This window comes from Dasypus novemcinctus, chromosome 19, assembly GCF_030445035.2.
Source record: "Dasypus novemcinctus isolate mDasNov1 chromosome 19, mDasNov1.1.hap2, whole genome shotgun sequence".
Lineage (NCBI taxonomy): Eukaryota > Metazoa > Chordata > Mammalia > Cingulata > Dasypodidae > Dasypus > Dasypus novemcinctus.
This window is the reverse complement of record NC_080691.1, coordinates 32760340-32787107: the sequence shown is the minus strand read 5'-3', so window position 1 is coordinate 32787107 and position 26768 is coordinate 32760340. Positions and strand designations below refer to the sequence as shown.

General features: G+C 51.0%; 1 protein-coding gene across 2 annotated transcripts in view; it reads left to right on the top strand.

Moving 5' to 3' along the window:
• The first annotated feature begins 209 nt into the window (after positions 1-209).
• SSH1 (slingshot protein phosphatase 1) overlaps positions 210-26768 on the top strand; it is a 62814-nt gene continuing 36255 nt past the window's right edge. The window contains exons 1-2 of one of the 2 annotated variants that reach the window (XM_058281497.1): positions 210-399; positions 4876-4916. In XM_058281497.1, the coding sequence (XP_058137480.1) occupies positions 334-399; positions 4876-4916 (107 nt within the window). In that variant the 5' untranslated portion in view covers positions 210-333. The remainder of the gene's footprint in view (positions 400-4875; positions 4917-26768) is intronic. The other variant, XM_071209828.1, reaches the window with a different exon arrangement.

Genomic DNA, 26768 nt, shown 5'->3' with positions numbered 1-26768 from the left:
AGGGATGTGCGTGCTCGGGTGCGCGGGCGACGGGAGCGACCCGGCCCGGCTTGCAACCGCCGTCCGGGGGCCCCGCGCCGCGCACGCGCGCCCGCCGGCCCCGGCGCCCGGCCGCCCCGCCCCGCCCCGCGCCGCCCGCTCCCCCCGCGCGCCAGACCCGGTGCGCGCCGGCGCGGGGGGCGGGGGCGGCGGCGGAGGGGGAGGGGCGGCCCGGCCCGGCTCGGCCCGGCCGCCCGCGCGCGCCTGCTGGAGGCGCCCCGGGCCCGGCCCGGGCGGCGGCGGCGGCGGCTCCGGCTCCAGGCCTTGGCGGCGCCCGCGCGCCGCGCCGCAGCCATGGCCCTGGTGACCCTGCAGCGCTCGCCCACGCCCAGCGCCGCCTCCTCGGCCAGCAACAGCGAGGTGAGCCCCGGCGCCGCCGCCCCGGCCCGGCCGAGCCCGCGCCAGGCCTGGGCCGCTGGGCACGGAGGCCCGCGCGGCCGAGCCGGGGCCGCGGATGGGGGGCGCGGGCCGCGAGCGAGGAGCGGGAGGGCCCCGGGGGCCCCGTGGGACAGGCTACGACGAGGTCGGGGGCCTAGTGGGGTCCCTGCCGTGAGAACACGCGTGTGCAGGGAGCGAGACTGCGTGCGGGTGCGACTCCCGTCGGGGAGTGATTCCGGGAGACTGGGTGTGCGACTGAAACTCCCATCCGGGCGTGACTGAAATGGGTGTGCCGTGGGTCCTCCCAGGGGCGCCTGGGACCGAGACGCGGGTTCTAGATTTGTGACCCTGGGGCTGTTCTGTGCCCCTCTCCTGTGATGTGTGTGTGTGTGCGCGCGCGCGTGCGCCTCTGGCACCCATCTGCTGGGACCCCAGCCTGTGCCCTGCCTGGTGAGATGACTGGTGGCCACTGTTCTGCAGTTCTGGCCCACGATGCGTGTGGCCGTGAGCCTCTTGTCTGTGTGGCTGCAGGTCTTTGTGGCCGTGCCTCTTGAGTGTCTGTGTAGCTGTGACAGTGAGTGAGTGTGCTCCAGGCTCTGTGTGTGGCGCTGAGTCTGGCTTTTCCTTGTTGGAATGCTGTTCTGGGCTGTGTGTTTATATACATCTAGCTGTGTGGCTGTGACCGATCCTGGGCTTTCTGTGGGTGGTTCCGGAGCCAAGCGGGGATCACTGGTGGCCGTTGATTCTCCGTGTCTCTGCACCGCGATGGGTTTCTGTGGGTCTGAGCACGTGTGGCTGGGCCTGTGCTCCCTGCTTGCTCTGGGGCAGGTTAGGGAACTGGAGCCTCCTAAGTCTGCAGAGCTGGGCGGGACTGCCTGGGGACCCTGCCGCAGTTGACACCTCTGCAGCTGCTGGGCGGACCTGCTAGTCTCCTGCTCCCACACACCCTCTGGCAGAACCCTGCTAAGCCTTCGGTCTCAGCTGGCGTCATTGGCAAGGCTGAGTGCTGGCCTGAGGAAAGGAGACCAGGAACCACAGGGAAGGGGGAGCCAGAGGAGGTGTCCCGCAGGCCCAGGAAGCTGTAGCCGGGAGCCAGCTCGGGAGGTTGATAACCCCGGGAAAGGTTGTATGTCTGCGCGAGACTGAGAGACAGAGCAGAGGGCTTGTGTTTGGTTTAAGAGCCTGTCCCTCCCTACTGTGTCCTGGCCTCCTTTGGCCACATTTTGCAGAGTGGCTATAGGTTGAACCCCAGCGGCCCCCTCCTCTCCAAGGAGAAGCTGTTAAATTATCTCGCCTACAGCGCAGAGGTTCTGATAGTTCTTTTGCACGCTGATTAGAAGCAAAAGAACATTGGTGGCAAGTTGCCTGCAACTGAGAAGTTGGGTTGCAGTAGCTCCTCTCCTCTCCACAAAGACATCTGTTCTCTTACATCACTTCTCTTACTGCTGTCTTGTAGTTGACAAAGTACTTTTGTGCACTTAATCTCATTTTCTGGTCACAAAAACCCTGTGAGATGCTGAAAAGCCTGGCTTCAAGGCTAGGCTTGTACGGAGAGTCTCTCGGCCCAGGTCTGCTGAGTCTCAGCCCCTCGTTCCTTGGCTTCACGTCGCCTGATCCGGTCCTGTCTTAGATATGTTTTGACATTTTTGTTATTTTTCTCAAGGTGTAATTCATATACCATGAATTTTCAAGCGTACCCTTCAGTATGTTCACAAGATGGTGCAGCCATCACCACTGTCTAACTCCAGAACGGTTTCACCCCAACGAAACCCCATGCCCCTTAGTCTCGCTCTCAGGAAGCCCCCGCGCCCCAGCCCCAAGCCTCTAGGCTGACCTGGGTTAGGTTGCTTCCGCTCTCTGGGCTTCAGCTCCTTTGAAATAGACGGGAGTGGGCCTGGGTTCTTTGTGAACTGTGACTTCTTTGGCACGTGTAGCTCTCCAGAATAAGTGACCTTACGCAGTGCCTTTCATACCAAGAATCTCAGAGAACGATTGCGAAATTGCTTTGAAGGCTACCCTCAAATCACTTTGTCCCTCATAAAGATGCAGCTCCTCCTTTGACCCCCAGATGCTAAGGGCAGCCGTGGTCAACCCTGCTGCCCTGCGTGGGAAACGGAAATCGGAGCGGAAGTAAAAGCAACTCTCTCTTGGCCTTTCTCTTTCTTAATTTTTTTCTCTTTTTTCCAACCTTTAATGGACAGATTATGTCCTTTTACCATTAGCCATCTCCACTCATTTTTGGGAATTAGGTGGAGCACAGGAAGAGGGAAATCAATAATTTTCAGGAATGGATTGTAGCATTGTGCATTTTGACTAGCGGTCAAGGTGACTAATTTTCACGGACAGATCTCCAGTCACTTTTTCAAGCAGTTGGATCAGGGTTTCCCAACCCTGGCAGTCTTTACATTTGAGTCTGGGAGAGTCTCCGTTGTTGTTGGGGGACAGGATTGTCCTTGTTCTCTGCATTGTAGGATTTTTAAGCAGCCCTTGGCCTCTACCCACTAGATGCCAGTAGCACCATCTGAAAAATGTCTCCAGAAATTACCCAGTGTCCCCTGGGAGGCAAAACCGCCTCCAGTTGAGAACCACTGGACTAGACCCAGCATTCTCTTGTAAGTTCGTTTTTGTTGTTGCTGTGGGAGTTGTTTTGTTTTGTTTATGCTTCACCTCAGGACCGAAGCTCACAGCTCATGGCACTGTGATCAGCACAGCCATCCCTGGTCTTTTTACCTCTCCTTCAGTTTGGGGTAGGAAGAGTGAGAATTAGTTGATTGGCCACAAGAGGTATGTCCCTGCATAATGCTATTCATGCATTATCTTAATAAAACGTAGGGGGCGGGGAGGCGGACTTGGCCCAGTGGTTAGGGCGTCCGTCTACCACATGGGAGGTCCGCGGTTCAAGCCCCGGGCCTCCTTGACCCGTGTGGAGCTGGCCCACGCGCAGTGCTGACGCGCGCAAGGAGTGCCCTGCCACGCAGGGGTGTCCCCCGCGTAGGGGAGCCCCATGCGCAAGGATTGCGCCCCGTGAGGAGAGCCGCCCAGCGCGAAAGAGTGCAGCCTGCCCGGGAATGGCACCGCACACATGAAGAACTGACGCAGCAAGATGACGCAACAAAAAGAGACACAGATTGCCGTGCCACTGACAACAACAGAAGCGGACAAAAAAGAACACGTAGCAAATGGACACAGAGAACAGACAGCTGGTGGGGGGGGAGGAGAGAGAAATAAATAAAAATAAATCTTTAAAAAAAAAACCTTAGGGGGCAGGGAGCCAATGTTGCACAAGTGGTTGAGCACCTGCTTCCCATATACGAGGTCCTGGGTTTGATCCCCCTTACCTCCTAAAAACACAAAAGTAAAAACCAGTTCTCATTGGGGAGTGGATGTAGCTCATGACTGAGCTCCTGCTTCCCGTGTGTGAGGGTTTAATCCCCGGAACCTCCTAAAAATAAAAAAATAAAAAGGAGGGGGCCCAGGGCCCTCTGGGGTACCCATCCTTTGTTGGAATTGCACCTCCAGGTGTATGTCCTTTATCTCCCAGGCCCCTCCCTGTGTTAGCCTGTGTCCCTTTCCCTTCGCCTTTGGCTTCTGTCTCGGTGCTGTCCTGGATCAGCTCTGCATCTCTCCCGGCCATCACTGCTTTCCAGGTTTCTCTTTCCCATTCAATGGGCGCCTCTGTGTAACATACAAAACATGCCAAGTCCCAGTGGTGCGTGTGTTTTCACTTCAGTTTTCTCTCTGAGAGAAAAAAAAAAAGAAAAATGGCTTTTGGGCTTAAGTTGTAGTTCCTATTTTAGAGTCCGACCTCCTGGCCTTTAGCTTTTAGAAAATATTAAATATCCTTTACCTTCGTTTAGATAAATAAACCAATAGGCTCGAAAGTTTCGTATTAAGCATTTAAGGCTTTTTGAGAACCACCGAAAGCCTTTGCAATCCAAAGCCAGCCAGCCTGATGCTGGCTACCTGCCGCCGTGAAAGACTTTGCCCAGAATGGTTTTTAAAAATCCGTGTGTCTGTGTGTTGAGGCTTAAAATGGTGATGACCTCTCACCTGTCACCTGGCTCGAAGGTGAAAGTGGATTCTCTTAAAACATAGTCCCGACCCCATAAGAAAAGAAAAAGAGGGTAAGAACTGAAACATCCTTGGAAAGCGGAGAACTCATCACTAAAATTAAGTAATAGTGCCAGATAGGAAATGCTAAGTTATAGGACTCAATCTCCTGTATTCTGGCAGGAATGTGGGTGAACCATTTGGAAACCTGGAAATTCCTCCATGGAAATGACTCAAAGGAACAGCAGACCAGGATTGGTAAGGGAAGGGCTTGGCTGTTTAGAAAGAGTCAGATTTCCTGGACATCTTCGTCTTTTTCAGACACCAGAGCAGAAAACCTGGGACTTGTGCCCTGAAGCTTGTTGAGAGTGGTGTCTGGGATGTGACCTTCTTTTTCTTTCTCTGTAGTTGGAGGCTGGCAGCGATGAAGACCGAAAGTTAAACCTCAGGTAAGCAGACTTTTAATTTTCCACCTTAAGCCTTTTTTCCAAGCAGGTAAGAAATGCTCTTACTCTTTGCTCATAGACTAAACACTCAAAAAAATACACCAAGTTTTTAGGAGTGCTTTGAAAATCATATGTATGTTTCATCATCAACAGACTTTGCTAACATAGAACATTTGGAAAAGAAGGAAAATAATTGGCCATAATCCTCTCACCTTCACAGTAACATTATGACCATTTTAATGTATTTTCTTACAGATTTTACTACACCTGGTTTTTGTTTTGTTCTTTTTTTTTTTTTTAATTTTTGTTGTTGTTGTTTTTAAGGAGGTACTGGGGATTGAACCCAAGACCTTGCACATGGGAAGCAGGTGCTCAACCACTGAGCTACATTCGCTGTCCTCCTGCTTATTTTTAAAATAATCATTATAATATGGCTTAACTTTTTTATCCTACTTTTGGTAAGGAACTTTTTTTTTTTTTTTTTTTTAACTTTTTCTTTTTTCTTTAGGTACTCGTTTTGAGGAAAGCCCCTGGCTGATTTCAAACAGACATTCAGTCCCTTAAGTTGATGACTTCAAGGTGTATTTTTGTTGTGCTTGTGAGAAATTTTAGCGATGCTCGTTAAAAAATTCCTTAAGCCGTAGCCCTTCTTGCTATATTTACCAAGAGACACCACAAACATTATTGTTTCCCTTTGTCAAAAATTAAAGCCTTCCCTTCCTTTGGGGATTATGGTTGGATTACAGTAGATCCAGTACTTTGTACTAATGTAACTCTCTGCAACAAGGAGACAGCCTTAAATTTTACTCTCTGAGTTAAAATAAACAAACAAACAAATGGAGTCTCAGGGATATTTTTGTTTTTGAAAAAATGTCTGTTTCGTCTTGTGAGGAGGAGGAAAATTAACTGGAAAAGGAAATATGTATTCAGAAATTGGGGTCACCCGTTCATCACCGAGTGGGATGTTCTCCTGGTTGAACTCCGTGCGGATGCACTTGAAATATGCTTAACTTCTCTTTGAAGTTTCTGTGTGTTTGAGCACAAGGAAGGAAAAAACTCACTTATGGTGGCAAGCATTATTTCTAAAGATCACATGTGTAGTGAAATAATAGCCTGGAAAAATCAAAGCGATGCCTTGTGTCAATTGCCGGATGCCCATTTTTATTGTTGTGCCCAAGAGGAAAGTCCCGTGATGGCGACACAGTTGCTCTTTCACCCTGGGATTTGGGGCTGGTCGGGACCTGGGGCCCCTGCAGGCTGGGAGCGGCGAGTCTGACCCAGCTGGGCTTCCGAGCGGGGGCGGTCGTGGGCCATGTGTAGCGCACGCTCTCCGGGGCTGGCGGGGGAGGAAGCAGAAGTCTGCTCTGGGGAGACTGTTTGGAGGAGGAAGAGGAACTGGAACTGGGATAGGGGACTTTCCGACCACTTTGTGGGGCCGTCAGAGCAGCTGGAGGTGCTAGTCTCCCCGCCCCAGCTCCTCCTGGCCCGTCCCTGGGGTCGGAATCCCTACCCCCCTGGACCCGGTCCCTTCCAGGACTCTTGCCCAGGTGGTAGCATTTCGTTCTCTGACTTCTTCAGACTATCTTTAGGGCAAAGAACCATTTTTTTTCTTAATGGACTTTAATGAGCTGTTAGAGTATTTTGAATTGTTGTGAATTAATAACCTCAAATAGCAGGGCTCTGAACACATGTGTATGGCCCATGGGGCTAGTAAAAGGCCTCTTTCTATGTATAGTTTGGAGCTGGGGAGGACCTGAAAAAGGGAAGGGAGTTTGTTGGCTACCGCTGTGTCCTTTTGCACGGCAGCTTTATAGATGACTGTGTTTGAGCCACATGGCAACCCTATGAGGAAGATGAGACCTGAGCTTGCACAGGGGGGATTGTCTTCAGCCTGAAGCCCGTGTTGCCTCTGAAATCCAAGTTCCTTCTAGCAAGCTGCCCCTCTGGTGGCCGGTGTAATTAAACAGTCCAATCAGGCATTTTGGACATACAGGTGGAGAACCACACCTAAGGTCCACCAGGTAGGGGGAGGCAGCTCCAGGGCCAGACCCGAAGGCTTCCACTCACCTGTGGGTGCCCCTAGGATGTAAGAGAATTCTGAGCTTGTTAGTCCCTCTTTGAGGTCTCAGCAGGTCCCATTGGGAGAACTTGGGCTGGGTGGGGATGTGGGTCTCCCCCTCACCCCCCACCCCCAGGATGCTGGGTTCTGAGCTTATCTTGCCCTCTTCATTCACCTTGACATTTCACTCCCTCCCTTCTCTTTCCTTCTGGGGGGAAGGACTTCATCCTGCTTTCTAACCCTTCTAGCCAAACAAGGATGTTCTTCTGTCCTGGTTTAAGCTTTGATGGAAGCCCATTCACACCCACGTGTTAATTTGCGTGTTCAGGCCCTCTCTTCTCTAAACCTCCCCTAGAGAAGGGTTTTATGGAATAGTACATTGGTTTTGTTTGTTTGGGGAAAGAGTTGGGAGATGTTAGTTCGATTTCTTGTTACTTCAAATTGATCCTGTAGGTAGATGGACATTATTTAGATTTTAAGGAGTGCTGGTAGAGAGAAAAACTGGAGATATGCTATTTTTTCTCTCTTCCTCTCTCCCTTCCATCTACCCTTTTTTTTTTTAATACAAAGAATCCGTCTTCTCTTAATAGTTTCATTTTTTCTTATCATCCAAGAAGTCACCTTGGACTCATTCAGACCCAGTAAGTTGTCAATTCCCATGGATTAAAGTTTTGCGTCCTCTTTTTCCACTGGTGACACCATCCTCCAGGCCCTGTTACCTCTTCTGGTCCATTGTGGGGCCACCTGTCTAGCCAGTTCATCATCCCTGTTCGCAGGTGACTCATCCTGAAGCACCCCTTACGCTTCTTCCCGGGTCCCCAAAGCCTCTCTGTGCTCCGCCTTCACCCCGCATTGCTGGCCTTTTCTTTCCTCCTACTACCTTCTTGCATCTGCTGTTTATTTTTTTTAATTTTTAATTTCTAAAAGATTTATTTATATTTATTCATGCCCCCCCCGCCCCGCGGCTTGTTTGTGCTGTCTGTTCTCTGTGTCCATTCACTGCGCATTTTTCTGTGTCTGCTTGTCTCCCTTTGTTGCATCATCTTGCTGTCATCACACTGGCCGTCAGCTCTCTGCAATGCAGGCCAGCTTGCCTTCACAGGGAGGCCCTGGGACATGAACCCAGAGCCTCCTATATGGTAGACGGGAGCCCAACTTATTGAGCCACAGCCGATTCCCTATTTTTTAAAATCAATTAATTAATTTATTTATTTTAGGAGGTGCTGGCAATTGAACCCAAGACCTCGTACATGGGAAGCAGGTGCTCAACTATTGAGCTATATCTGCTCCCCAGTGAGAGTGGGGTTTTGTTTGTTTGTTTGTTTTTTAGGAGGTCCCGGGTGTTGAACCTAGGACCTGGTACAGGGGAAGCAGGCGTTCAACTACTTGAGCTACATTTGCTCCCCAGTACCTGCTGTTCTTTAACCCAGTAGGTCCCAGCTCCCTGGCCATGTCCTTTCCGTAAGCCAATTTCTTTTTGCTGAGAAATCTTTTTTTAATATTTATTTATTTCTCTCCCCTTCCCCCACCACTGTCCTCTCTTTGTGTCCATTCGTTGTGTGTTCTTCTGCATCCACTTGCATTATCCGACGGCGCTGGGAAACTGCGTCTCTTTTTGCTGCGTCACCTTGCTGCATCAGCTCTCCGTTTGTGCGGCGCCACTCCTGGGCTAGCTGTGCTTTTTTCACGCGGGGTGGCTCTCCTTGCAGGGCTCACTCCTTGCGCACTGGCCCCCCTTTGCAGGGGTGCCCCTGCGTGGATGGCAGTTCTTGCGCACAGCAGCACCGCATGTGGGCCAGCTCCACACGGGTCAGGAGGCCCTGGGGATTGAGCCCTGGACCTCCATATGGCAGACAGATGCTCTATCAGTTGAGCCACGTCCACTTCCCATTGCTGAGAAATCTTAATGGACGGTTAAAGTGCCCCCGCCCCCGAGGTTTGTGACTTCCTACTCTTCAGAGACCGCAGGTGACTCTTGGCTTACCTGTCTGGGGCAGGGATGACGTCAGCCTCATGTTGCAGGTCCATGAGCTGGAAAGATCAAGAGGATTGGAGTCGGGCAGACCTAGGTTTGGAATCTGGCTCTTGTACTAGCACATGAGTTACTTTACCTCTTGTGTTTGTACAGCTCTGCAGGATACCACACCTCTGAGGGCAGTGCCACCCCTGGGGGCTGCTGCACCTCTGAGGGCTATGCCACCTCGGAGGGCTTCTATACTTCTGGATGTTACCATACGTCTGTGGGCTGCTGCACCTCTGAGGGCTACTACACTTCTGAGAGTTACTCTAATCCTGTGGACTACTACGCCTCTGAGGGCTACTGCTACACCTCTGTGTATCTCAATGTTTCCATCTGTAAAACAGCTAAGAGATAATGCTCCTGTCCTTTGGGGTTGTTGGGTGGGTAGCTGTTGAGGCTCCTTGCACAGAAGCAGGTCCTCAATGGGCTTGGGGAACCATCGCTGTTCCTGCCCGCGTAGGGTTTGCTCACAGGCAGGTTCCCAGCAGCGTAGAGGCTGCCGGAGGCGCAAGGAAGAATGCGCACTTGGCAGATGGGTGTGGAGAGTCAGACGGTCTGTCTTAAGGCCTTCTGGGAGATGCCTCCAGAAGCGATTGCCTCGTACTCGGAATGAAGAGGGAAAGAACGGGGGTCCCATCCTCTCCCCTGCCCCCGCTTTCTGTGCACGGACCCCGCGGGCCTCCGGCAGTCCTGGTGGGGAGGCCGCGCTGTTCAGGCTGTGGGAATCGTGAGCAGATGGGCCTCCTGGCAGCAGCTCCTGGCTCCCTCCCCGCCTCGGGAGCCGCCTTGGGCTGGCAGGAGACGTGCGTGCTTGTGCCAGGCAGGGCGCCGGGGAGATGATATGGCTGTGTTGTCCCCAGGGTGTGCATCAGGAGCGAATGTTGGTGTTTTTTCTTCCGGCATTTCCAAGTCAAGCGCGTGAAAACGTGAACTAGGGCTCTTTTCAGTTTTTCTCCTTTTTATCACCTGCCCAAGCAAACACTGGGGTAAGATCAGCAGGATCTGGTGTTCTGTTTTATTTGGTTATGGCAATAAACTGTGAACTCCCTTACACCTTCACCTTCTCCCCTTTTGGGTTAACCTGGAATTCCCCATGGGACCCTGTTCTCCTTTCGACCTCCTTACGTCTGGGCCTTCTTCCCCTGCCCCGTGGCACCAGTGGGGTGGGGCCGGGCATTTCCTTGCTCCTTAGACTGCTGCTTCCCCGTCTTCACTCATCACCCCTTCTTCTGTGCCTGTCTGCCTTTCTGGATTTCTCTCTACCCTTTGTGGTGTTTTACTTTAGTCTGGTCTTTCTTGTGCCTGTTGGTAGTTGGCTGCAGTTAAATCCTGCCAACTTGCCAGGTCCTGTGCTCTGGGCTGGAGATGGAGAAGCAGGTGGGTCACTGTATTAGCTATCTGTGCTGCATAACAAATTACAGCAAACATAGCTGCTTCAGACAACACACAGTTACTATTTCATAGTTTGCCTGGGTTGGGAATTTGGGACATGGCTTAGTGGGGCATTGGCTGGGGTCTCAGCTGAGGCTTGCGGTCCCCTCCCTTTTCCAGACCTCTAGGCTTTTTGGCAGAAATTATTTTCTTGGAGCTCAAGGAGTTGTGGCGGCTAGCTTCTTGAGGACAAACAGGAAAGTCTGCTACTGCAGAGTCTAGCCTAACAGGATGCAGTAACAGGGATGACTGTCCCATCGCCTTCTCCATGTGACGTATTAAAGACACAGCTATCCCGTTATCTTTACCAGTCCTGCCCGCATTCAAGACGAGGGGATGCACTGGGCACATAGAGCCCTCGAGGCTGGGGATCCAGGGAGCCCCTTAGTCCTGCCTGCCCATCTCAGTCCGTGTGTTCTTGAGGTGCTCCCAGTCTGATGTAGAAAAAACAAATGTGTAAGCAAGTAGGTTTTCATCAGTGTTTCAGATAGACCTGGGGTGTACTATCTAATGGTGGTGCCAGCACCAGGTGATGCTGGTGCTGGCAGGTGTGCTCAGTTCTCACAGGAAGAGGCCAGGAGGCGTTGGGGGTCCCACGGGTTTGACCGCCACACCTGCGAATGTCACATGCGCGCCAGTCGGCAAGCCGCAAGTCCGCTGCGAGGCGTCTCTTGGATTTGCCTTCTCCTCAGCTATTTTGACCCCTGAAATACCATGTCCATCGATGCTTACATTTTTTTCCCATGAGCCTTGGTCTCAGGGAGGAATGGGCCTGGGTTTGGCTCCCTGCTCTGTTGCCTCACTGGGCCATCGTGGCTTGGGCAGGCCTCGGTTTCAAGCGGGCACGACAACACGGAAGGTGCCGTCAGAATCAAACGCCGTTAAGTACATGACCAGCTCATCATGTAGTCGACGTCCACCCAGGGCCCCCACCGCTGCCTCCTCCGGGACTCAGCTTCTGTGCGGGGTGACTCACAAGTCTTGCTTGGCCTTCCTGCTTCCCTCAGTGCTTCCTTGCGGCTGCATACCTCCTGTGTCCCGTCCTGTGGTTTAGTCGTTGAAGTGCACTGGTATTCCCCACGAGCAGGAGCAGTGCCGTAATTTGCAGAGCCCAGGGCAGAACGGAACACGGCGCGTCCCCTTGTCCAAGACCTGTTTGGAATTTCAGGAAAGCGACAGCAGGTCGCTACACTGAGCAGAGGGCCTCGAGTGACCGGACAGGGCGGCTGCCCGCTTAGACCACGGGCCCACGCCAAGGACAAGGCCTTCCTCGCCTCCAGTTCACAGCACCTGGTGTGCACCAGACAGTGCGCAGGTCAGTTGCATTTTCTGTGTTCTGCTGCATGTTGGGGAACTCAGAGTCATCTTGTACTAGGAAACAGGACAGTGAGATCCCCCGCCATGTGGTGAAACAAGCATTGTGATATCAGTTTCACTCAGCAGTTGTTCTGACATGCCTGCTTACGAGCCATTCCTTCAGCAAATATTTATTGAGCACCTACTGTGTGCAAGCCCTGTTTGAGAAGTTAGGAATATCGCTGTGCCCTGGGACTGACATTCTGTTGGGGGATATAAACCAGTAAGATAAAAGAAAATACAGTAATAGTGTGTTAATAAGTGTTAAGGGGAAAAAAATAAAGTAGAGACAGAGGATGTGAAAGCGAACCCTGAAAACACTCTATTCTGTTGGTCACCTTTTATGCCTTATTTCACTTAATCTATGTTAAAACCCTGTAAGGAAGGTTCAACTTTTATTCCCATTCTGGGGATGAGAAGACTCAGCTTCAGAGGATGAGGTAACCAGCCCAGTTTCATAAAAGAAGAAGTGACAGAGCCGAGACCCTGAGGGAGCGTCTTTGACTCTGAACCCTGTGCCTCTTAACCCCTAAATTCCAGAGCCACTGCGGTCACCTCTGCCCGGTGCTTCGGCTGTCTCCCTGGGAGGCAAAGTGGGCTTACCCAGAACAGCCATGGCTCTGGTGGACCCCGGCAGGTTCGACGGCGAGCTGGGTGCTTTAAGCAAGGCCCCTCACCCCCCTTCGTTCCATTTCTACATTGTGCCTTATGGGAGGTGGCCTAGGTAGAGTGTGTGGGATACAATAAACTTCGCTTCTGTTCTGTTTATCGGGTGCCTGTGAAGTGCAGGCAGTGCCCTTGGAACTGTACAAGCTTGATCTCATCTAGCCATCGCCACCCGCCTGCCAAGCGGGTGTCTCATTTTAAGAAACTGCAGTTCAGTCAGTGAGTGGTCAGAGCCAGGATTTGAATGCAGGTCTCTGTGACTCAAAAAACCGTATTCCTATTTTTTCCTCTCTCATGGACATGCACATTCCTGCTCAGGTTGGTCCCTTCCTGTCCCCATGCCCCTGGCTTTACAGGCAGTGGTCTCCCATTGGTTCCCAGTTTTAAACATTGGGGTACCCAAACTTTTAAAAATCTGGGGCCATTATCCTGTTGTGTTCTTTCTTTCAAATTAACTCAGGAATTCATTCTGGCAGTTTGTTGGTACATTTGATGTCTACATCAGTGTTTCCCTTTAGTGTGTGTTATTTTATTAAAAAGCTCATCCCAGAGGAGTGAATGTAGCTCAGTAGTTGAGCACCTGCTACCCACGTACAAGGTCCTGGGTTCAATCTTGTGCCTCCCCCCCAAAAAAAGGGGAAAAAAACCAACTCATCCCAGAGTGGGAACAAATGAGGACAGAGAGAGGAAGAGTTAATTTAATTGTTAGAATGTAATTAAACTTACTAAGAGTAACTTAAAATGAATTTTAATCAGAATCTAATAGATTTCATTAAATTTTGAAATATTAGTACTTAGACTTCAAAAGAGCCTCGGGGCCCTGGAGCCCTTCTTTGTACATACTTAGTTCCCCAGGGAGTATGCGTGCATGCCCCAGGCATGTATGTGTAAGCTGTTTTCTTCATGAGTGCTGAAAGGACCTCTTCACAGAAAATGGGACAGGTTTGTGTGGAGGAGCCAGAGAACCTAGTTCTGTCCCGAGATGGATCATCTGCTCTGCAACCTTAGACAAGCCTCTTCACCTCTCTGGTCCGTCATTTCCTCCTCTGCAAAATGAAACCACAGGATTAAAAAATGTTTTCCAATTCCAAGACCAAGGCTCTTCAGAGCCACCACTCCAGTCCTGCATGTATACCATGCTTCTAATCACTTGCTGTCGATTTGTAGCAGATCCTCAAGCACTCCTTTGTTCCCACAGTTTGAGCCAGGTCATACATCTGCGGGTGTCTAGCTGGGTTTGGGTTGTGGCCTGACGCTGAGATGGCAAAAACGAATTCAGTCACGGAGAGGAAGTGGACCGTGACTTGGATGCACCTCCCGGGCCGAGCGTCCGCCCGCCACACTTCATCCTTGACCTTGGAGCCACGCGCTGCAGCAGCCATTTAGCAAGAAAGGCCTCCTGTCTTCTAATTCCTCTGGCACTTACGTTGTGCTGTGAGTCAGGCGTTCGAATTTGGGCAGTTTATTAAAACATTCCCAGGACCAAGGAGAACATCCAAACAAATCGTCGTGCTTCAAGGAAGGCTGACAATGAGAAAACAGGGACAATCAAAATAACCCACGTGAGGAAAGCAGATGTGGCTTGAGTGATACGGCCTCCGCCTACCAAATGGGAGGACCCGGGTTCGATCCCTGGGGCCACTGTATGAAAACAAAGAGAAAGCTTGCCTGTGTGGCGAGCCAGTGCCCCCATAGGGAGTTGAGTGCCCATGCATCAAGCCAAGTGCCCACACGGTGAGCCGAATGTATGCCTCGTGAGCTGAGTACCCACGTGGTGAGCCAGTGCCCATGCGGTGAGCAGCGCCAGCGTGGCAGGCCAAGTGCCCACGCAGCAAAGCCAAGTACCTGCGCCATGAGCCGAATGCCACGCAGCAAAGCCGAGTGCCCGTGCAGTGAGCCAGCACCCACACAGGTGAGTCACACAGCAAGATGGTGACACAACAGAAGAGAGATGAAGGGGAGAGTAGAGGTGAAGCGCAGCAAAGGCCAGGAACTGAGGTGGCACAGGTGACAGGGAACCTCTCCACATCAGCAGTCTCCAGGATCCAATCCTGGAGAATCCTAGAAGAAAAAACGAGAAGACAAAAAGAAATAGATACAGAAGATCACACAGCAAATGGACACAGACAGCAAAAACAGCAGGAAGAGGGAAGAGGGGAAATTAATAACTAACCTACGCAGAGCCATTTTCAAGACACGCTGAGTGGTTGTGTTGGGGTCTGGGCCGTGGGCTCCTGGAACACTTTGACGGCTCACGTGGGGGAGGCGGCGGTTTCCAAGACGGAGGTGAGCTTGCTGGCAAGGAAAGCACACACGTCTGCCTCACGCTGTTGGAGAATCACTACAGCCTGCCCGAGACTGCGTCAGCTATGGAGGCCTGGCAGAAGAGGGCTGCTGTGATGGCCTCTGCGCGGAGACCCAGGCCTGGCCGGAGCCACTTGCCTGACCATGACCTCAGGCCAGCTCCCTCCCTCGCCCCAGGCAGAGGAAACGGCTTGTGCCTCTTGGGGCTGTTGCTCTGGGGCTGTCCTGAGTCTCAGAGAGCATCTTGCTCTGTCGAGGGTCTAGCCCTTGCGTCATGAGCGAGAGCCCCTGGGTGGCAGGCCTGGTGGTCCTTTCTCATCTTCCTTACTTGAGGCAGTTCCACCAGGAAACACCAAGGGGTTAACCACGTGGAACCTACGGGGAAAAAATGAATCCTTGACCTTTTGTCCCTGCAGGCTCCACTGAGGCCTGTAGCATGAACGCAGGCCACGCGCTTCCTGTCGGACAGCCCTGTACCGTGACGTGGCATCAGCGCAGGACGCCACGCTTTTGTCTGGGAAGCATCATGTCTTGTTGTTATTTTTACAGTTTTTGTTTTGTTTTTTTTTCTCCTCAAATGGCTACCTTCGAAGCTATTTTTAAAAAGGCTTTCTGTTTTACAGGAGGCCCTGAGTTGGGAAGGATCTCGTGTTCTCCCTGCAAATGGCCGCCCTGCACCTGCAGAATTAATTCCCATTCAAGGCTTGGTCCTTGCTTGCCAAGATTTCTCAAGGAGTATTTTCCCAAATCTGGGCCCAGTCAGAATTGCCCCAAGGGTGGGGATGCCTGGGATGATTTAGACAGAGCGCCAAGGCTGGCTGCTGCCTCTGGAAATCACTGGTCACTCCCCAGATGGCCAGGCCTGCCTGTTTTGTGCTGTCTACTGCAGGTGGACATGTGGGAGGGGCTTTTTAGGTCCACGGTTGACATCTGCTCAGCTGTTAGTCACCGAGTCAGCAAGAGGGTTCCCCAAGGAGCCTGCTTCCCAGTTCCCCAGAACTCCAGTGCAGGTGGCATGGGGTGACAAGGAGAAGGATCTCTGTGAAGCGGCCAGGAAATGGAGGCAGTTTTTTTTTTAGAGTTATTTGCTTTATTTATGAGTTCAGCCAGTGTGTAGTTAGTGTTCATACATGTATCTAGTTCTGTGCTCAATGCTGGGGATTCATGTTGAGTTAAAAAGAGTACTGAGTGCAAAGTGGATGTGGCTCAAGCTACTGGGCTCCCGTCTACCGTATGGGAGTCCCAGGTTCAATAACTGGGGCCTCCTGGTGAAAGCACCCTGGCCCACACCATGGAGAGTTGATGGCCCGCGCCATGGAGAGCCGACGGCCCACACCACAGAGACCTGGCACCGCAAGATGATGTAACAAAGGGAGACAAGCAGACACAGAAGAACGCACGGGGAATGGGCACAAAGAGCAGACAGTGAGCACCAGTGGCAAGGCGGGGGGAATATGTAAATAAAATTGAAAAATAGGAGTACTGAGTGGGAAGCAAATGTTGCTCAAGCAGTTGGGTACTCGCCTACTACATGGGAGGTCCCAGGTTCAGGTTCAGTTCCCACTGCCTCCTAAAGAAGCCAGTGATGGGCTGGTGTGGCAAGATGATGCGGTGAGATGACGTAACAATATGATGCAACAAGGAGATGCACGAAGAAACACAATGAGAGAGCAAGCAGGGAGCGGAACTGGCTCAAGATAGGGCTCCTCCCTCCCACATGGGAGATCCCAGGTTTGATTCCCCATGCCTCCTAAAAAGAAGATGGAAAACTAATTAAAAGAAAAGAAGATGGAGCAGACACAGCAAGCAGACAGCGAGCCCAAACAACGAGGGGTGGGGGGAGATAAATCTTAAAAAAAGAAAAAAAGAGTCCTGAGTAACCCTCCAGGGGCTGATAGGTGTCTACTAAACCTCATTCCAAAAGGGATTTGAAATGGCTTAGACTTCATAAAGAGCAGTAGAATTTAGAGTTAGCCATAAAACTGGGGCATGAGAAAGGAAGATCCAGTCAGGAATGCATAGCATAATGTTGGTTCCGTTTACCGGAGTTTGGCTTCAAGTCTGACTTTGAGCATCCTAGTAGTCAAAACAAAGAGAGAAACAGGAGCAGTTTCTGGATTCGTGTTGTCCTTAAAATCCAGTCCAGTCCATTCTTCTGAAGAACTCTTCCTGAGAGAGCGCTCCGGGGGAGTCCAACGGCAGGCCCAGAGTGAAGGAGGGACGAGCGGGTTGTCCTAGCCTTGGCCCTGAGGCGAGGAGAGCTGCTGCTGCATGCCCGCCCTCAGCCCGGGCGTTTGTGGCCCTGAAGGGTGAAGTCAGGAGCAGTGCTTGGTGCCAAAGCTGCCAGCCGCCCCAGCCGCTGGAAACAGGACGCTGAGTCACATCCTGGCAGGGCCGCGGCATCCTGGCTTCATGCGCCCTTCACAATGGCAGGCCTGCACGGGCAGGGCGGCCCCCGCTCTCCCCAAAGTGTGGTCTCGGAGCAGGAAAGCGCCAAAATTAGGTCTGACGTGGGCCGGGGCTGTGTGTGAGAGTCCTCCAAATCGGAACCCACACAGACCAGGAGGCCCTGGGATTGCAGAGCTTCCTCCAAACAGGGAAAGGGGTCCTCAGACAGGAAAAAGGCATCCACTGGTGAGGTTCAAGTTCCAAAAGATGGGAGGGAAAAGCTTTGAAAAATATCATGAGCAAGAAAACGAGCTCACGCTTGTTTATAACACTGATCGGTAAGAAAAAGTACTCGTCTTTTACCAAAATTCAGTTAGATGGAATTTAAAGAAATTTACTTTGAAACAACTGCTGACTTACTGAAAAGTTGCAAATCCAGTACAAGGAACTTTTTTTCCTGCGCCATTTGAGAGGAAGTTGCCAACCTGATGCTCCGTCACCCTTTAACGTGATACACCAGTGCCAGGGAATTCTTAGGCCCCTTCTAGGGTTTAGCCCTGGGCTCCAGTAATGCCCTCCGTGCACAAGGATCCAGTTCAGGGTCACATGGTGCATTTACTTGTCCTGTCTCTCGAGTCTCCTTCCGTCTGGAACAGTCCCTCATTCTTCCCTTGGCCCTTTGGAAGAGGACAGGCCCGTCGTTTTGTAGAACGTCCCTCCGTTTGGGTCTGTCTGGTGTTTCCTCGCCGGGAGATTGAGGTCGTGCGTCTTGGGCAGGAATAGCCCAGGGGATGCTGTGTCCTCGCTGCCACCTGTCAGGCAGCCCCGGATTTCCACGCGTTCTATTCCTGGTGATGCTCCCTTGGATCTCTTGGGGTAGGAGGTGTCTGCCAGGTTCTCCACTGTGAAGTTACTCTTTTTCCCTTTTTCATTAAGAGGTTTTGGGGCAGGGACATGTGCACCGGAAAGCTTTGAAACTACGTCACTGTCCCGTCCCTTAAACGTTTACTTATTTCTTTTATTTATATAGTATGGACTCATTCTCTGCTACTTTATTTCATGGGTCATGATCCATTGCTATTATCCTTGATTCAGACCTTCAGTTTGTCCCCAGTTTGCGCAGCGGGAGCCCCTTCAAGGTGACTTCCGTGTCCCTTTGACACGACCCTCATTTTACTGGAGCACTGCCTCGCTTTCTGGCACCATCTTGTTCTTTCCCTGAGCCAGCCCTGGACCCAGCCATTTCTCAAAGGAGCCCTGATTCCTTTTAGCGGAGAACGGTGCCTAGAAACAAAGGTCTCCGCGTCAGGCGTGCTCACGGCTGTGAGGGCGTCACTGCTGCCAGGCCTTCTCAGTGGGGGGAGCTGTCGAGTGTGTGTGTGTAATATGCCTACACACATTTGATTCTGTATTTGTTTTTGTATCATTTTATTTATTTCCTTAATCTTATGTTTTTACATCATTTTAAATATATTGAAAACCATGAGTTCAAATTAATACCTTCAAATCTGTTCGCACGCTGCAGAGTTCATTCTAGTTTTCTCTCTCTGTGTATTTATAACCACCTTCTCTGACAGAAACCTGCCTCCCATCGTCCTTAAAATACTGCTTGTTTGGTCGGTTCCCCCATCTGTCCCCCACCTCCCGTTTTCCTGCCACCCTCGCCTGTATGGATGTCCTCCTGCCCCTGCTCACAACAGCAGCCTTGGCCCTGGGACACCTCGTCCACCCTGGAGCCTGCCTTGCTGTGTCCCAGCACATGGCCTCAGGACCGAATGGAAGGGGTAGCAGGAGCAGGGGAAGGAAAGGGACTTTCTGATACTGTGTTTTCTTGCAGTGTCAGTTCAACAGACAGCATAGTGTTTCCAAGTCAGACTGCCTGACTTTTTATACTGGGGAAAGTTTAAAAAGAGGTCATGTGAAATGATCAAGTCACGTGCCTGATTTTAAGTATTGCCATTTTGGTAATTTGAGTGAATTATGCTGATGGTATCATCATCTACTGAAATCATGTTACGTTTGGGGGGAAAATCAATATTTACCAGAAAAGAGTGGCACTTGGTGTTTGGTGAAAAAAGCCAGTGTCCACATGTCTAATCATGATTAAATGTTCTGTATTGAAGGACGGATCATGGAAAATCTTTATAAAAAGAAAAAATTTCCTCTCCCAGCTTTTCTTCTTGGCTCTGTGAACTTGAGCAGGCAACTTAACCTCTCTTATCCTCAGTGTCTACATGTAGAAAATACTCATAGGTGCTGCTGAGGATTTAATTGGTTAATACACATAATGTGCTTAGCATGCCACCCAGCAACAACGTTTATTTTTCGCATTGTATTTATTGAGTGACCACTAATTCCTGGCACTAAGAGATCCAGAGACGGAAAAGTCATGGCCCTAGTTCTCAAGAACCTCACAGCCAAGTAGAAAGAAGAAAACCCTAGGACAAGGCCACGTAGGAAGTTTAGTTGTTGCTATGTTGGAAGCACTTGGTTGCCAAGACGATCTGCCAAGAGGAGTTACCTTGGATCGTAGCTCCACTTAACACCTCTATGTGCTGGGTCTTACGGGTGCAACTCATCTTGAGTGAGGTGGTGAGCTCCCGGTGTTCCAGCTACCCAGAGCTCACCCAGACGAGTTAGCTGTGGAAGCGTCGAGACCGTGGAGGACAGCTCCGTCAGTTTGTTCCTGCAGCGTTTATCAGGCACAGAGGGAGGCTAAAGAATGAAGGCCTGCTCCTGCCTGGAGTCCCGGCCGGCGTGAAGATGTAACCTCAGCTAGCAGGTGAACAGGCCAGAGAGCCTGGTCTGGGGTTCCCGAGGCCAGCTGCTTTCCTAGTATGTGATGCTGGGCAAGTGACCTAACTTCTGAGCCTCAGTTTCCTCAACTGCCAAATGAGAAAAGGCACTAAAAAAACACTGAGAAGGAAGGACTGTGGTGTTCTAGTTTGCTAAGCTGCTCAAGCCATGAAAGTCATTGGCTTTTACACTGGGAATTTATTAGCTTACAGGCTTACGGTTTTGAGGCTGAGAAAAACGTCTGAAGCAGGGCATTGTCAGGCAATGCTTTCTCCCCGAAGACTGGCTGCCGGCCATCCTAGGCTCCTCTGTCGCGTGGCAAGGCACACAGTGGCGTCTGCTGGTCTCTCCCTTCTCTCCCTGTTTCCTTGCTTTCAGCTTCTTGCTTCTGTGGCTTTCTTTTTCTCTGTATTCATCCCATTTATAAAGGACTCTAAGAGGATTAAGACTCACCCTGGGCCATGCCTCAACTGAAGTAACTTGGTCAGGTTAGCTGTAGTTGTTTGTTTTTCTTAAAGTCAATTTTATATACAGCGTTTTTGTTCTTATACCTTTCAGAGCATTACACAATTACATTTCCTCATTTTCTGACCTGCAAACAGATACCTCGAGTGGAAAATTTTTGAAATCTTGTATTATCTTTTTTTTTTAAGATACATAGATCACACAAAATATTACATTAAAAGATGTGAGGTTCCCATGTATCCCACTCCCCACCTCCCACTAGCTGTATTTTAAATGTTGGGTAGGCTGCCACAATGGATGGTACAGATAGAGAACTTTCCCTTCTCTTGGGCAGCGCCGTCCTCAGGACCCATCCCAGAGCCAGGCGCACAGTGGGGCTCACCAGGGTCACTGGGAAGAACTGGGGTAGCAAGTCCCTGGGAAGGAAGGGGTCCCTGGAAAGGTTAAGACTCGGCAGCTGATGGAACATGGGATGGGGCTGCATTCCACAGTAAGGCTGAGACCCTGGAGCAGTCGAGACCACCCACCCTTGGAGTGTTTGGGTTGTTTCCAAAGCGTTTTCTTTGGGTGCCTGTTATTTCTGGCCAACTGGGTTGTATGTGCTGCCGTGCGTTGCATTTCCCGCACCTGCAGCCTGTGTGCCTTCTGTCCTCATTGAGGGCACTTGGCTAGATATACCAGATGCATGGAGGAGGACAGCTCTGGCTGTGTCCTCCGTGGGGCCCAAGGGCCTTGGGGAGCCCTCAGGGAACTGTCCCAGGGTTTGTCAAGCCTATTGCTGTCCTCGTCTTGCAGGAGAAAAAATCCTGCTCCTGGGAGCTTGCCGGTGGATCCAGCTGTTCCTACCCGTTGGTCTGAAGGAGAAACTGTAGCTGGCTCAGAGAATGTCTCATACTTTTGGACATTCCTTCTTCCTGAGAGAAGCCTACGCCTTCTAGCCAAACAATACATGCCCTAGCAGTAAAGGCATTTGCAATGAGCCCTGCCAGCATTTCTTGCCTGTGACCCCTTTTCCTAAGTCTGATGCCCTGCAGAGCTGGAATTTCCCTGTCGTCAGCATTATGTGTTTGGGAGCTCTTGCTGACAGGTGTGAACCTAAGGGCTCCTTGTTTTCTTCTACCCTGAAGCATGGGGTTGGGAACGAGACCCTGCCAGATTGCACCGTGCAGCACAAATAATAGAGAATAGACTTTGGGGTGATTCGGAGTCTTTGAGAGAGAAACCTTTGGGAGGGCAATGGAAAAAATTTTCTATCTTCCCCTGCAGTTTTCTGCTGATCTCGGCCCAGGGAGTCAGTCTTTGATCTTCTTTACATCTTTATAAACTTCACTTTGCATCCAAACCTTCCCCAATAGCAGTTTTGAGGTAGATCTGTCTCGGTACAGCTTTAGCCTGCTGCTGCTACAAATCAGATCATTCTGCCTTCGAAAAGAATGCTGAACTGGGAGCCTCTCAGCCCCCTTCTGCCCCTTTCTCGCCATTACGACCGCAGATACGTCATTTATCTTCTCTCAATTCTGGTGTTTTCATCAGCAGAGTGGAAAAATACAGGGTGGCTCTGTAAACTCTAAAACACGATTCACATTAGCGATCTCATTGACTTCCTGAAAAAAATACGCATTGGGTGTCTATAGCTTGGCATCTGGGTGCTGAAAACTCGATTATGTCGACAGCTCGGTGGCTCATCCATGAGCTCAAGGTTTGGGTCCTTAGCCTTGCATGTTCTGAACCTTCAGTTTATTAGTTCACTCAGGAACTATCAAGTTCTGAGAGACCAGTTTGTGCTAAACAAACTTATAAGAAACTGACATATAAACCAGAATGGACATTTCTGAATTCACAGTGGGATCTTTTATAACAGAGACCAAATCCTTTTGTGATCCCTATAGGGTACGTGTAACTTAATCCCTCCCACTCTCCCTTTTTCTTTTCTTACCGATCCTTCAAGGTCCAGCCTGGAGTGCTGTCCTCCGGGGATACCTCCCCGTACCCCCATCCCTATACATTCCTCTACTTTGCAGCTTTCTGCATCATGCTGGAGTCACCTGCCCTGTGCCTGCCTGAACCGCTGACTGGTAGTGTTGCTTCAAGGCAGGAACTCTGTCCCTCTCTTTTCTGAGTCCCCAGGACTTAGCACCCGGCAGGCACAGTAGACACGTGGAGAAATAACTAGTTGTTAAACTGCACTGAATTGACAGAACCTCCTCTTCGGGGTGCTTGCGGGCACTCACCTTTCTGTGGTGACAACTTCCCATCAGTTCCTTTTCTTCTAGAGTACTCAGCAGGTCCCCCGAAAGTCTCACAGTCCCCCTCAGCCATCACTGTGTGGAGCTGAGCACAATCGAGAGTTGGTTCTGTCCGTGTCAGAGGAAGGCAGCTCAGGTCAGCCAGGTCAGCCAGTTTGGAACCCTTTTCAGGACCCATACTCTAGGCTCATATTCTCTGATATTTTGGTAAGGTGTAATGTCAGAAATCCTGAAATCGTTCCATTGCAGTGACTTCCAATTTCCTCGTCCGTAAAATGAGTATAACGATGCTTGCTATGATCACCTCACAGGTTTGTGAAGATCAAATGAGTTGAGATTTGCCGGAACTATTTGTCAGCAGCAAAGGTTATCGAAGGCAGGATGTGATGTTGTTGTTGCCACCACCATCTCATAACATTGTAATACAGAGCATCCTCCAAAGGGCGATAATGCTGCCACTCCACCTCTTTGGTAGAAGGGCATGTGCAATTATCGGCTAACCCTTGGTTTGCTGCTTCCAAAGGAGTGCACTATTTTGCCATCTGACCTGGCATGACCTCCCTTCGTTGTACCTCATTGTGCCTTTTCTCTTCTGAGAGCGCCTTGTATTTTTACGTGGTGTTAAACATTTATCGTGCCCTGCCAGGTGTAAATTCTTTCTAGGAAACTCCTTGGGAAGCCACTTTTGTGTCTTCTGTTATTATTTAAGTTCAAGCCTCAATCCTGGCTATTTGTCAGAAGCACTGCTGGAGCTCTTAAAAAATCCAGATGGCCCAGGGCTCATTCAGGAAGGCCTTCAAAATTCAAATCTCTCGGGGTTGGACCTGGGTGTGTATGTGTTTTGGAAATTCCTCTGTTATTTGGATCCGTAACCATAAGTGAAAATCGAGGGCTTTAGTGTAGTCTTCTGTAGTATGTTGTTTCTACACTTACTTTTGGTGTCCTTCGGGGAATTCTATACCTAAGTGGCATGGCACTTAGATAGCCATCTCTCAGGACAGGTATCCATCCCTCAAAGAGGAGGGCAGTTACTTTGGCCCTCGTTGAGACTGTAAAACTACTTGGGTATTTCAATGTTTGAACAGACCCTCTAAGTTAATATTAGAAAAGACATAAAGTAGAACATAATTTAGAACCCAGAAATACAGGTTCTCACACTGGTGCTTTTGACTTTCTTAAAACAACACGGTCGCCCTGGTTATCCCTGGACCGTCTTTTGGAAGCTTTGATTGGTTTTCTTCATTCATAGTATGGAGGAATAAAACTGACCCTGCAGAGCTGGGGGGATTCCATGTCAGGTGTCACTAAGTGCCTCACGTATCTCTGCCACATAGTAGGTTCGGTACATGATAGTACTCAGTGCTCTTGATCCCGAGAAGCATACCTTGAAAGCCGCTCCTTGAACTGCCCACTCAGTCCCGAAAGACTGGACGATGTGTCCCGTTCCCTTACTGTGATGGCGGCAGTGGTTCCCCCACGCCTTCCGATGGCGCCGTGGACGGGGAGAAGCGCCCTCCCTCCAACTCAGTGTGGCGTGCTTTAGGGGAACCAGAGCAGCCCCACAGCAGCGAGCCGTCAGAGAGGGCCTGGGCTTGGCAACGGCAGGATAACAGCTCTGATTTTCCTCCTGGACAGGTAGGAAATGGTTTTCCAGGGGTTGAGCATTGTGGGATTGGAACAGGGACAGATCAACGTGGGCCCAGTCCCATCTCTACAAAGGTGTGTGCTCCTCGGCGAGCTGCCATCTCCTCAAGCGCAAAGTAGCGATAGTATATGTTTCGCTTAATCATCCTGCGAGGACTGATGGATTACTTGGGAGCTGGGGGAAGAAGCTTCCAGAAGTCCTTACTCATCGCTGCCTTCTTCCTGAAGTATTCCAGAATCCATCAGTTAGAGGCATCTCTTTCTTCTTTTAAACCCGAGTGTCGTTTTCTTTTCTTAAGGTGCTCGCCACGCTCTGCCTTGCGTCACGGCTATACGTCCTTCCTTTATTTTCCCGGCTGCCTCACCTCTGCAGCTTGGGCTGCCCTGGCCTCCTTGTCTCTCAAAGCCCCTGTGATGTGCACACACACCTGCCCCTGCCTGCAGTGCCCTCCTCCCTCCACCCCCACCTCACCCTGCCACGGGGGCGCGCACCCCACCCAGATCTGAATGGCCGGAATGTGAAAGTGCTTGAGAATGCCGAACCCCTAACAGGCAGCTGCTCACATCCCTGTTGGAAGAACGGATGGTGATTTGAAAGAAATAGAGATCCTTCGATATGTCTGTTCTAACCTACGGGGTTGTCTTTGCTTGGGCTCTGTTACTTGGTGGCCAGCTGGTTTCCCTCTCAGTTCCTACTACCCAGCCTGTTGCTTGCCCTAAAGCCTGCAGCAGCAGCCCGTAGGAGTGGAGGGATGAGAGGAACTTCAGCTGCTTTGCTCCCCCTGAATGGCCCTCTTTCATCAGGATATGCTGGGACAAGGGCCTTTTTCAGCCAGAATATCAGGGGGAAGACAAGAGTTCCACAAGGGCCATTTGCTCTTTGGGTGGGACCGTCATCGGACAAGGGGCTCGCCTGCGCCTCGCCGGAGCTCCCGCCAGCCCTGCGCCTTGCCTTTCCTATTTTCCCTAAGGAGTGGAAGGCAGGGGACATGGGCCGTTAGAGGCTGCATTAAAGAGGTGACCATGGCAGTCATGAAGCTTTGCTATTTTACTGACTTCTGTGTCTTCCTTCCTCCAACTCAGTACTTCTGCTCTCCAGAGGCTTCCAGCCCAAATTAGTAGGTATTGCCACCATCGATGTCTGTTTTCCTACCCTGTGTCTGTTTCGGGATGATGCTGGCTGTGTATATTCTGACGGTCAGGGGGTTTTGAGGAGCATCAATGGAGGTTTCTGTCCGTCTTCAATGCTTTTAGAAACTTTAACCTTGTGTAGTCTTGCAGAATGGCAGTCACCAGCACTGGACACCCTGTTCTTATGGTAGAGATAAAAGCATTGTGATGGGGCAAGGGAGGGCTGCGGCTGAAGCTTTTTTAAGCCCTCGTCAAGATTGTCCTTCAAGCTGCAGAGAAAAACATTTCAGTGCTGTTTCTCTGGGCCTGACCTTCTGTAGTCCCCCTTTCCAGGGGCTAAAATCTTTTGTGGGGAGGCTGACGTTTCGGTAGCTGGGATGGATGGTGTCTTTGGAGAATCTGCTGAAGATCTGCCAGGGCTAGCAAAGCATGCGAAGATCTGCCCCGTCGAGCAAAGCGCGCGAAGATCTGCCCGTCGAGCAAAGCATGAGAAGATCTGCCCTGTCTAGCAAAGCGTGCGAAGATTTGCCCCATCTAGCAAAGCGGGCGAAGATCTGCCCCGTCTAGCAAAGTGCGCCAAGATCTGCCCCGTCTAGCAAAGCGTGCGAAGATCTGCCAGGTCCAGCAAAGCGTGTGTGCTGCTGCTGAAACAGGCCCCAGTGGGGTGCTTGGAGACCGATAAATCGGGGGTCCCAGGCCCTTTGCTATCAAGCCCGGTGAAAAGAAAGAACCACAGGAAGGCCTGGGAGCAGGACGCAGTGTTTGAATCAGCGACACAGAGCATGTGTGAGGGTCTGCACGCAGAGGAGCTCAGTCCTGAAGACAGGAAACAGGCTGCGCAGCCCCTTGTTTTCGTAAACCCTGTGACCGACCTCGCGCTGGGCCAGCCCCAGTGAATTCTCTGCCCCGAGTCATCTTGTGTGGTTCTCCTCTCTATTCCCAAGGCGCGGGGTGACCTCACCACCCGGGATAGTGTGCTCTCTGGGTTTCCCTGCAGCTGTAAACCCTGCCCTTTACAGTAAACGCCTGTTACTGGTTGTGATGCCGAGAACAGAGGCGAAGTGTTCGGGGCGCCCGTCGGCTGGTCCCCCTGACTTCATATGTGCTGGAGAAGGCTCTGATTCTTACCCGCCTGGGGAGCACTGAGGAACAACTGGCCTCCGGAGTGATCACGGGATAACTGCTCTTTTGCATTGTTCTCTTCTTTTTTTTTTTTTTCCTTCCCCAAAGGAAATGTAAGGGAAACCAAGGGGAATTTTTGCCCAGGGTTTCCAAGGCAAAGGTCACTGATAATGCTCGGCTCTTTCCAGAATGCTCGGGTTTCTGGTCAGTATAGATTTTTTCTTTCT